At 39.6% G+C, this 12867-nt stretch overlaps 1 protein-coding gene across 1 annotated transcript in view; it reads right to left on the bottom strand.

Moving 5' to 3' along the window:
• Positions 1-12867, bottom strand: part of LOC112043565 (serine/threonine-protein kinase NLK) — a 200621-nt gene that overhangs the window by 11923 nt on the left and 175831 nt on the right. The window contains exons 5-9 of the mRNA XM_024079044.2: positions 10555-10723; positions 7120-7246; positions 6622-6792; positions 5020-5239; positions 4534-4627 (exon numbers count right to left, since the gene is read on the bottom strand). Of these exons, the coding sequence (XP_023934812.1) occupies positions 4534-4627; positions 5020-5239; positions 6622-6792; positions 7120-7246; positions 10555-10723 (781 nt within the window). The remainder of the gene's footprint in view (positions 1-4533; positions 4628-5019; positions 5240-6621; positions 6793-7119; positions 7247-10554; positions 10724-12867) is intronic.

The following is a 12867-nucleotide window of genomic DNA, read 5'->3' as shown; positions in this document are numbered from 1 at the left end:
AAAGCAAAAAAAAAGCGTAATATTAAATTGATAAAATTAAAAATATATAATATAGAATGCTAACTATTCCATAGAGTGAAAAAATACATGAACGCAAAGTCGGAACATCGCATGCATTGCCACCGAACCGGTGCGAGAACCGAACGTACACCGACGATCAACCCTTTTGAAATATCGGACGACACGCGCTCGCGAAGGCATCTTTACTAATGGGAAATAATTAAACTGACAATGTTATAATCAATTTAAATAAGTTACTCCGTTGATAAGTACAGTTGTATCACCTTCATATGTTACACAATTCTCATATTCATCATTATCCTCATTATCATATCAGCCAATGAACGTCCACTACAGGACATAGGCCTTTTGTACTTTACACTTAATATTTTATTTAAAAAAAATTGTTTATAAATTGTGACCTCAGATGTCAGTATACGCAATTTGCAATATCAAGACGGTGTATACCCTACTTGGTTTTGATATTGATATTGCACATCCCATTATCATATTGGTATTTGAAATTTTTCATTGTAAATTTACAATCTTAAAATAGGATTTTTGTATCTCATCTAGTTTATTTTTATTAAAAGTTAAGAGTAAATAGTAATACAGGACTAGACCTCAAATTAGTGCAAATTATTCTTTGGCTTTTATGAAGATTGTCACTAGCTGTTATAAAATTACAATGTCAATTTTAGAAATCTATTCATATAGAAATTTACATAACGTTAATAATTCCTTAGAAGTAATAACCACTATTGGCATAACATATAAAGGTGAAAAACGGTACACCATTTAAATCTTGGAATTGAAAAAGGCGTCTATGTGAACAATTTCAGTCACAAACTTCTTAGTATTTTGTGTTTTCATTGCCTCGTTACTCGTAATTCCGTATACGCGTGCGCTTTCTCACTTAGCTCGAAATTCAGATTTGTAGTTCATTGCAACTTTTGCATGTTTTACGAGCTGAAAAATGTGTTACTTTTGAGGCCAGAGGATATCCTTTAACACACTCACAAAAGTTACTTGGCAAATTTTATTCTTGATAAAGGCTGATGATATTCAATTGTTCAAATACACGCCCTAGGGTGGAAAGTGATGCCTTTACGAACGGAGTCCTTGTATGCATAGTGCCCTAGGTACAACACAATATGGCGTGCGGAGCGCTTACGGGTAAGCTAGGCGGCGCACAGAAATATCACTGGCGATAGCAGCAGATATTTTGCCGCAGTCTTGAAAGGGGAACAAACTTTTGCTTTCGAACTGGTTCTACGGCTGCCGCAAACACACAGAAAAAAGGCAAAACGTTATAAGGTTGCTGTTCATTTATTAAGTTAGACGAATTTTGCTTGTTGGAACTTTACAGTTTAAGAGGTAGGGGTGCTAATTTTAAACTTTAATTTAAGATTAGCTTTTCTCTGTGTAGCTGTTCTCAAGCCGACGAGAGATAAATTATAAAAATCGACGGCTTTACGACAAAAACTGTTTTATTATTCATGAAATGAAAAATCCAAAGATGTTTACTGTTAACTTCATCTGTAGCAAACGTACTAACTTCTGGATTATATTAATTTACAATAAGATATGCTTAAAGAAACCTTACGTAATAAATGAACAGCCTGCACACGATCTACTAAAAATTAGCGAACCACCATTTCAAGAGGGTTGATATATTTAATCGCTTGAACTGCGGTGGTGCGGACACTGTCGCTCGTAAGCGAAAATGGAAATAGGTAAATTTTAAATTTTCTTTTTGAAAACCATGCACATATCGGGCTTGCAAAGTCCAGCCCGAAGGCACATAATTTGTTCAACAATAGCCGAAGATCTAGTGGGAAAATTTGAGGAGATGCTTGATACAAGATAAATGCCATTAGCGAGACACCCGAGATTCCTGATTTCTTAATTAGATTTAAATTATCCTACAGTAGAATTTTAAAATATTTAAAAAAGACTGCTAACTTGGCAGAATTCGTATTGGCTTTTGCAGCTACTTTGTCAACCCAAGTGAATTTAGTTGTCAACTTACTATTTGTTATCTTAGTAATAGTAATAGTTAAAGTTTATAAATCATTCACTATTGGAATGCTTCATATAAGCTATTTAAATACCATCATGGCTGACTTGTATGACTTATATACATTGACCGAAGTGGATTCTTTTATCAAGCACCTGGTTTAATTTCCCCACCGGATCTAAGACTATTAATATTTTAAGTTTATATACACTGCAAAACATAACTACGGTAGGCATTTTCGGGAGTGGATACAGGTTGGGGATCTCGACATAGGCTTTACTTTGGCGACCACCGTTTAACTATTACAAGAAACTAAACTCAACTCACATTAATATGATATTCAAATCGTTACTACGCATGTATTTAGTTTGACTCTACCTACTTTAAATAAAGAGATATCAAAATTAACGCCACAAAATTACACGCGATACGATTCAATATCATATAGACACAGAACCGTGAATGCAAGCTTTCAAGTAAACATATCGCCGTCATACTATGACAGATGCACATTTTACACAGTGACAACGATGAAAGTATGTGGCTGCTAAACCTGACGCTACTAACGTCAAACTTAACACCACATCACCACGTCAGCTCACTACTTTAAATGACGCCTGCACTATAGAAAGGGTATATCAGGGCAAGGTTACTTGAAAACTTATACTGGCGGCTCTGAGGTCGAGGAAGACACGACACGAGTCCGCGTCAAACTAGCCCGATTGCTACAACAAGCATTCAACTTATTTAATGAATTTATAAGGGCTACGTCTTCTGAAGAAGTTGCTACTGAAGGTATAGTATTTTGTAGGGACTTCCAAACAATGAAAATTGATTTATATTTATTTTATACTATACTTATCTCCGCGAAAAACTAACGAGTGCAGGAGAACGACACCTAGACTCGGTAAAAATCTTTTACTTATGTTTTACTTCTAAACTGAATCTCTTCTTGAGGAGGAGAATGTCTCTACAAATTGTCAATTATAAAGCATTTGATTCTGTCGCTTATATACACAGCCCTTGTAAAATTCCAATTTTTTTTTTTATTATTAGCGTTTCGTACTAGTTTGACGGTACACTTATAACACTGCACCTCACGTAGGACGCCATGCGACAAGTATTTTATTTTATCAAATAGTTATTATCTAAAAACAGAACCCAACTATAAACCAAGTTCAAGTAGAATGGTTATAGAGAGATCCGGTCCCTAAATAATATGAGTTGATTTGACAAAATGACTCGTCCCTCGGCGTCAGCGAGATGGACGTGTTGTGAGTGTGTTTCCACCCTAGGAGAACATTAAGGCCTTGACACTGACGTGCGTATTGTGTGCTATTGGACTGCACCGCGCCCTACCTAGTTGTGATGAACATTTGCTTTAGTCTGTTTTATTATCGTCAATAGGACGTGCAGACAACAGTAACGAGTATAGTCGGTGTCATTTGAAAAGAGCGCTAATAATTGTCCTGCTCATTGGGTAGAACAATAACATCAGAATGAGTGCTTGTTAGCAGTTATTTTGCATAATAAAATTCCTTTAGTATCACATACAACACAATAGCTAAACGCACTGATTCGCATGCCGTTGTAAAATACCACAAACCGCAATTAAAATCAATGCTCTGTTCAGGTGACACAACTTATACACTGCTATTTTATAAGCTACAAGTTTCACAATCGTTAAACAGATTAATTAGTCGATTTCTACATACAAAAAAATATTTCAAATAATTTCAATTATTTCATATATTAATAATATTGCTACGGTGCAAAACTACCCACAAAAAGTACAAAATACTCAATATCATTGTGATTTTTTTTAATTATTGTCCACACGTCAGAGAAAGTGGCGTGGCCGAATATGGGTGCGGGGTGGTCGCTATATCTGTAGCTGAGCGTAAGGTGCCTACTGACTGTGGCCGGCTTTTGGTTATACAAATATCAAAAAAATAATAAAAATATACTTATTACATAGTACACATCATTATGCAGCGTTTTATCCGATATTAAGATTAATTTTATTTACGTTGTAAACAATAGATCCATAAACAAAAATTAATAATCATTTTTAAAAATATGTTGGGCTTCTTTTTTAAATTGGAAAATAAGTTTGTTTGAAAACTTTTGAAGCATTACTTCTTTGTTTCCAGTAATTAGTATTATATAGCTTGTAAAAAATGTAATATTGTTGGTTAACAAAATAAATAAAAAAATAAAAAAAAAATTACTGAGATACACTTTTTATAAAAAAATATCGTTTGTGACAGATTCTACTGCGTCCCACTTTTGCTATTCAAATCCTCATCAATTGTACAGCATCCCAACTTGAACTTAATTAATATCGGACAAAACACCTAAAAAGCCGAAAAGAGACCCGAGAAGAGATAAAAGAAGAGAAGGAAAGAGATCACCCGGCCACAGGTGTAGGCACCGTAAGGTTATATCGCAAAGAAATCACCTAGTGTCGGTTGGTTGCTTGGTTGCGGTGGGTTGCGGTTGCGGCGCCTTACCTTGCGAAGCTCTTGAAGGCGGCCGACTGCGGGTTGATGCACAGAGGCACTCGCGACGTCTGCAACTGTTCCGCTATGAACTTGTGGATCTCCTCTGTGGGTCACACAGTTTGTGTATGCTTTTAAATGTACCATATCTTAAAAACCACATAAATCAATTGCAGAAAAGTCCACATTAAAGTTCGGTTTTGTGCATTTTTTGCGTTTTTTAGACTCTACTCAGGCTTAGAGTCTTTTTATTTTTGTTCCTCATTAGTTAAATCGGTACTAATCATCATCATCATCATATCAGTTGATGGGCATCCATTGCTGGACATCACGGTCCTGAACCGCTAGCATTCAGCGTATGCCTGCGACTCGCTTGGTGTCGTCAGTCCACTCGGTGCGGGGTAGCCATAAGTCGTCGGTACCAATTCCTCGTTGCAATTCAAGAAACGAGACGCCATTTGAAGGTAGAAGTAATTCTCGCCAAGCACGTGGGTGTACCTTTGACCTGGTGCACGGAGGTGAGCTTGCGCTCCCAGCCGTCGTGGAAGGCGTGCGGCGCCACCGGCTCCAGGTCGGGCGAGTAGTGGCGCGCGGCGGGCGGCGCGCTGTAGCAGCACTTGCACATGCACGAGTGGTAGCGCAGGCGGCCCTCCTCCAGGTACGGGTGCGCCAGCGCGTCCACCACCGAGATGCGCTTCGCCGGGTCGAACACCAGCATCTGCAATTGATCATGATCAACGATCACTATCTGTCCCTGTCCCTAACAGTCAGAAATAATGATGCTTGGACAGGGTCCGATAAGAAATAAAGATGAAGATAAATAAGAGCTGAGTTAGTCGCCCCGGGCAAACGCCCCGCTTGCCCCAAGGATCGGGGCCTGTAAAGTCAACGTTCTGTCTGTTAGCCACTGTCGTTATTGAACAGTCGTTGATCAATCGTCCAATTCAAAATTTAAGAATTCTCAAATTGTTTGGACTGGTCTGCCAAAGTGTAGAATGTCCCATCCGATCCTATGATCTCACTGAGCGGGAATTCCCACATACGCTCGAGAAGATGTCGTGGCTTTTTTACACCTTCGGGAGGAATATTTATGGATGATGGATTTAGAGTTTCAATGCCATGTTACATAGTAAACCGGGTTGTTGGGTTAGATAGTAACCGTAGTAGTAAAAAATTATATGGTATGGTAAGCTCGTCAGTCTTCCAAGTATTACCGCTACCATATAATTTTACAGAAATATCACAGACCTCTATCAAAAGATGAAGAAATATATCAAGCCAATTAAACAAGAGATTTTTTGGTAATAATATTTTGCGTTTCAAACAAAATTTCTTACCCTCTTACTTACCTAAACAATTACAATTCAACTGTTCCCTTATTAGGTTTCACTTTGAACGTTAGCAAAATAATAAAAACATCGGTCGCCTCTCGTGGCGCTACGAAACGTGCCTTGTATTAAAAAGGTGGAAACGCGTTCTGGCGACACGTGTCCCGATAAAAACGAACGCAGCTATAAATATCGCAGAGCTTGCGCGCGGCAAAGCCGTGGGACTGACATTTCGAGGACTAATCTCACAAATCCCTGACCTACGTTTGTCACTGATATTGACCGGTATTTATTTTTGCCGGTTTAATGCTTTTGTCTCGTTTCGAAAAACGTGAGGTTTTACCTTAAATTTCAGGCATTGATAGTGTTTTAGACATTGTACTAAATTTTATTAGTGATGTCATGTCTATTGTGTGCATGAAACAGCAGCATGATTGTTTTCTGAGATTTATGTCATTGAGAAGAAACTTTTTGATTTTGATACATTTGAGGATACGGAGTTGCCATATTTGCAAAGTCGAATTTGTCTATATAAACATCTAGAAGGACACCCCGCATGTCCTCCAGCGACGGCGTGCGCAGCAGCTCCGGTATTAGCTCACCTGTGCCAACAAGTGCACCGCCTCGTGCGTGGCCTGCACGGAGAGCGTGTAGAGCGCGGCGAGCGCGGGCGGGCGCGGCGCGCGGCGGAGCATGTGCGCGCGCGCGCCGGCGCACCCGTACCGCATGTCCTCCAGCGACGGCGTGCGCAGCAGCTCCGGTATTAGCTCACCTGTGCCAACAAGTGCACCGCCTCGTGCGTGGCCTGCACGGAGAGCGTGTAGAGCGCGGCGAGCGCGGGCGGGCGCGGCGCGCGGCGGAGCATGTGCGCGCGCGCGCCGGCGCACCCGTACCGCATGTCCTCCAGCGACGGCGTGCCCAGCAACTCGGTTATTAACTCCAGCTGAAATTGTCAAAAGTATTATGAAGTCAGGCGTCTTTTAAATCACACACAGGTACACCAAACGACGTATATATCGTAAAGAGAAATAGATAAATGTTAACCAATCTCGGCGCAACTGGAAATCATTGCGTAAGGACGAAAGAAATGGAACTGGGACTACTCCACCATTCATCGACGTTTCGTATATTTCTCATCACGAGTTGTCGTTGGTCGTATGCTAGGCGTACTGGTTAGAAATGAGTTGTCACAGATATACATCTGGACCCGATTGCAATGCCAACTCAACAATGTATTCCAATCGGGTTCTGGGAGTTATCACATAGGTACCTGTTGTACGGGGGTCTGCGCCTGGAACAGAATACGCCTCCCGAGCAGCTCGCCGAATATGCAGCCCACCGACCAGACGTCCACCGCCGCAGTGTAGTGGTTTGCGCCCATTAGGATTTCAGGCGCTCTGTAACACAATATTAAAAAATAAACTCGTTTTTCGTTGCATAAACAAAAAATCACATTTCAAAATTATTGTAATTCATTCATATTATCATCAGTGGTGATGATAATATGAATGAAATCAAAAAAACAAAACATATAAATCGGTCCAGCCGTCATTGAGTTTTATCGAAACACGAAATTAGCGACTTTTTAATTGTTTTTTTTCTATTTTTAAATAAAACACTAACGGCTAGCGTTCATTACGATCTCACAGAAACAAAATTATTAGTTAACTTTTAACAAATGCTATGGGAAACTATTTACTGAATATTTTAGTTTATATTTAGACGATTACCTATAATACCTAGATATATTATTTTCGTGTAACTGTTAGCGAGGAATAGTTAATATCAGCATGGAGTGGCTTGTAGCAGCAGTGTTGGTAAATTAAAGCCTTTAAGTGTGTAATATTACGATTGGTCTTCGGGCAGACCAACCTTGCGTGTTTTAGTATAAGTGAAACCACGCTACGCGGTTGTGTATTATACTATAATGGCATACTATATACAATATCTTAAGGTCTTAAGGACACCATGGATTACTGGCCTGGATAATTGGCCACATGTAACGCATCTTTCGATTGATGAAACCATAAATGAAATCCATGAATATTTATTTGTACAGTTTCTGAAAGTAGCTCGAACTAGCACAAACTCAGGGGCGGCGGGGGACTCTATCTTGTAATATGCAGTGAAGTTGGCACTTGACTGCGAACTCGCTTCATGTTTAAGTGATGCGATGCAGTCTGAGATTGTAGCTTGCAACACTGAAAGGTGTAGTTATGGTATATTCATATCCTAGATAAGATATTAGATGACTAGAGAGACGTGATAGCGCAGTGGATATGACGGCATAGGTTCGAATCCTGTCTGGGGCATGCACGTCAAACTTTTGAGTTATGTGCAATTAAATATCACGATTAAGTTTTTTTTTTATTATTCTTTACAAGTTATGATGCAATCTAAGATGGAAGCGGGCTAACTTGTTAGGAGGAGGATGAAAATCCACACCCCTTTCGGTTTCTACACATCGTACCGGAGCGCTAAACCGCTTGGCGGTACGTCTTTGTTGGTAGGTTGATAACTAGCCACGGCCGAAGCCTCCCACCAGCCAGACCTGGACCAATTAAGAAAACCTCAATCGGCCCAGCCGAGGATCGAACCCAGGACCTCCGTCTTGCAAATCCACCGCGCGCACCACTGCGTCAAAAAGTTAAGAGAAAATTCAAAGGTAACATTATAAAAGCATACTGTTAAATTAATATTATAGTAAAAAAAAAAGACAACAATGCAGTTAAATCCGGCGTAAACCACAATCAGCGATGCAAAATTGCGAAATGCAAAAACAGAGCGCTGCGAATTTCGTGACAGTATTTTAACTTTTTATTTACTTAATTATCACGTATTGGAGCCGGCGAGCATGTTCCTGCGAAGTAATTTTATTGTTTCGCATTATAAAGAAAACATTTTTAAGCCGCTTTCGATTACTAGCGGTTTTGAACCTTATCATCATGAGATGTACGACTTCGGCCGTCTAAATTTTGAGATAATTTTATAACTTATAAGTATAATAGATTCTATAATTAACAATATAATATGTATATTATTGCGTGTCACTTAAATAATTTGATTTTGTACCTTAAATTGGAATTTAGATGAAGAATTGGTTCTGGTAGGTAACGCTGCAATCTGATTTTAGGAAAAAAAACAGAAAGTCAAAACATCATCCTACAGTTCGTTTTATGTAGGATAGTGTGGTACGTTTCACTCTTAAAAGTTTTCCGCGATTCACGGTAAGAGTACGTATTATGAACGGCTTGCCTGTCACCGTACCTATGTTATCTGAAAAACACTTTAGATTGTAGTTTTGGTTTTAAATGTTTCAAATTTTTTTGCCTTGCGTAAATGCAGATTTCGGTACAAGACTTTGAATCACTCCAATGATAAAAACCGATTCAATATCCGACGGGAAGCGAATTTCTTTTAATCTATGTTACGATTTATGTTTTGATGAATAGTATGATCCAACTTTTCAGTTGTGTGCATTATAAGAAATTAAATATCACAGTGTCTCAAAACCTAGCTGAGAATTTTCTTAATTCTCTAGGTGTGTGAAGTCTGGCAATCCGCATTGACTTACCTCTCTCTTTCTGAGAGGAGACTCGTGCACAACAGAGAGCCAAATATTAATCAAAATTTATATTAATGATCAAGGATATTCTAACCACGTCTTTTAACGTTAATTAAAAGTTGCTATCAACATGTTATTATGTTGAGCGATCTCCCAGATCAGTGTTTTGTATTCAAGTTGCGTTAGCACAATTTGGAAGCGAAGTGAAGTGAAGTGAAGGCGCTCGACGGAATGAATGCGCGACCTCTGATCCCCTGACCGCGGCAAAGTGGGCCACGGCTCATCTTTGTGCGGTTTGTGAATAATATAATAATATCGTGAATCGTGATTCCTGCGTGCATCATTGAAGAGCTTAGCACAGCGGTTAGATTTGCCGCATTTTTTTTTTGTAAAATTGTATTTTTATTGTATTGAGAGATGAGATAGCTCATTAGATATGACCTCTGCTTTCGATTCGGATGGCGTAGGTTCGAATCCGGTCCGGGGCATGCTCTTCCAAATTTCAGTTATGTGCATTTTAAGAAATTAAATATCACGCGTGTCAAATGGTGAAAGAAAAACATCGTGAGGAACCCGCATAACTGAGATTTTTCTTAATTCTCTATAATTAAATTTAAATTAAGTCTGCCAATCCGCATTGGGCCAGCATAGTGGACTGAGGCCTAACCCCTCTCATTCTGAGAGGTGACTTGTGCACAACAGTGAGCCGAATATGGGTTGTTAATGATGATGATGAAAATTATATTTCATTAGAACCTTCCATCTCGTAGAGTTTTTGTTGTGACACCGCCCCAGAGCACAGAACAGAGAGAGTTTTAGAGCACTATACAATACACGCCTGGCATCTCCCTGGACAAGACCACAAGAACTGACACATAAGCCAAAAGACTCAACCTCAAAAGGAGTTGGAATACAGGACCGGGTAAGCCAGATCACCCGCGTCGCGTAGCAGTAGTAATTTCTCACTCTTAGACGAGCACTACAGGTGCAACGGAGGTACCGGCGAGTTTCGAGTGAGATCCCGGAACCGAGGAGGTTTTAGTGGTAAGTCCCACATAACCCGTCTTCTCCCCCAGTAAGTCGGGTATCTCAGGAAGAGATTTCCTGCCATTTCAAAAAAAGGGTCAATTGACAATGTACCTGTAATACTGCGTGACGACTTCCTGGGTCATGTTCTTAGTCGCGTCCGGCTCCTCGACCCTCGCCAGCCCGAAGTCGCATATCTTCAGCACGCAGTTGCTGTTCACCAACAAGTTGCCCGGCTTGATGTCTCGATGCAGGATCCGCGCTGAGTGAAGGTACTTCAGACCTGATGACAAAAGAAAAAGGTTACAAGCTCATCTTGACTACAAACTAGCTGACGCCCCGTGGTTTCACCCGCGTAGTTCTCGTTCCCGTGATAATACGGGGATAAAATAAAGCCTACACACTCACAAATAACATGGCTTGTTAGTGGTAAAAGGACTCTTAAAATCGGTTCACTAGATCCAGAGATTATCACAAACTTTGCCTCTTTATACTTGATATTAGTATAGATTGACGATTTCCTTAATGATGAAGATGCTTGGAGGCCATTGTATTAGCTTCCACCTTAACACACACGAAGTAAAATTAAAGAAATTGTAATAATTTTTAATAATGTATGTTTTTTAAAAGAGCAACTGTTAAGTTTCTTGCCGGCTCTTCTCAGAAGTACCTTCCGAACCGATGATAGAATCTTTCTTTTTTTTTGTATGCTTCGTTTTAAATAACTTTGGAAAATGGTGGTAAACTAAAAAAATATACCTTGGCTGAGTTGTTGTGGGCTCTACTCGGACCAGGCGCCTTTGAAACCCTCGTAACTTTAAATTTAAGTTTTCGACTATTATTACCACCAATTAGATTAAATTAAATTATGACATAATCCTAACTTTTCAAAAGTGCTTACAACTAAGCCTAATTGAAATAAATGAATTTTAAATTTTTGAATTTTTTACAGACAGTCAAACAGACTGGAAAATTTATGAATAAAAAAAAGAATTTTGATTTATTGATTTTTTATTTAAGGAATCGAATAAAAAATAGTACTCTTAGTAGTAGTGGTAAAGCTCTTTTTATTGCTTCCGGGGAAGTACCTACCACTGCTATACTATTTGTGCTAGCATGCCGCATTGCTGTATTCCGGTCTGAAAGGTATTGTTTCCGGTGAAATTACTAGGTTTTACAGGCACTAGACTTTACACCTACGTCTCAGGACTAGGTCAAAGCAGTGGATAGTAAGACGAGTTCACATTAAAACTCGAATGTGCCCTGAAAGGGCTGCTTTGTTATAGGTAGCTGAAGGTAACGAACATATATGGTGATGTTTTTTTTTTATTTTTTACAAGTTGGCCCTTGACTACAATCTCATCTGGATGGCAACATATGTCAAATTTAATGAATTAGCCTGCTGATCAATGGTGTGCAGCCAGGGGCTAGACAGTGTAATGCCCCTTGGCCCTCAAGCTCAGGGGGCTCTCGAATCCTTACCAGAAAATCGCGAGCGGACTGAATTAAAAAAAATTCTACAACGAAAGAGAGATGATGATAAAGTTGCTTAGCATTTTATGTATTTGTAGGTTTGTACCCGACTGTTTAATATTTTTACTTGATAAAACCTAACCAGTTTAGATAGCCAGGGCCCAATTTTTTCATTTTCACCAGGGCCCTTAGTTACCTAACTACGCCACTGTTGCTGATTTGTTCCTGGAAACGTCCAGAATAACTGACATATTCGCAACTCAATTTGACGAGGTGAAACCTGTAACCGCTGGCGTGCAATATGCTAGAATAACAATCGAAAAAATCTCCGTGCAAAATACCAAGAGTGTTCCCACATCAATTGGTCGACACTGATTGACGTCCACGGCTGGTGTAACACTCACTATTGTCGTCGAATGTTTTGTCCTACCTAAGCGTAATATGTGTTATAGATTGCTATGGAAACCCCCCAAACATGATAATAAAGGATTTGCAGGTTGACACAATTATTTGTCAATAGTCATTTCAAGCACGAGGATTTGGCTAGTGCTAGGCGTCGGTCGTGGCTATTTAAAGACGTACCGCCAAGCGATTTAGGGTACCATATCGTGTAGAAACCGAAAGGGGTGTGGATTTTCATCCTCCTCCAAAGTTAGTCCGTTTCCATCTTAGATTGCATCATCACTTACCGTCAGGTGAGATTATAGTCAAGGGCTAACTTGTAAAGATAACTTGTACAAGTAAAAAAAACCAACCCCCAAATAAATGTAGCTCAATGGTCAATGTCAAATATACTTGTATACACAATATTAATGTCCAAGAATGAACATCCATTGCTTATTTTTATTGACAAGTTAGCCCTTGACAGCGATCTACTCTGCTGTTGCGTGACGGTACAACCTAAGATAAAAGCGGGCTTGGAACAGATGCTTTTGTCGCTAAATCTCATGGCGC

The sequence above is a fragment of the Bicyclus anynana genome, chromosome 5, assembly GCF_947172395.1.
Source record: "Bicyclus anynana chromosome 5, ilBicAnyn1.1, whole genome shotgun sequence".
Taxonomy (NCBI): domain Eukaryota; kingdom Metazoa; phylum Arthropoda; class Insecta; order Lepidoptera; family Nymphalidae; genus Bicyclus; species Bicyclus anynana.
Note: the sequence above shows the minus strand (reverse complement) of the source record. Positions and strands in the feature narration are given on the sequence as shown.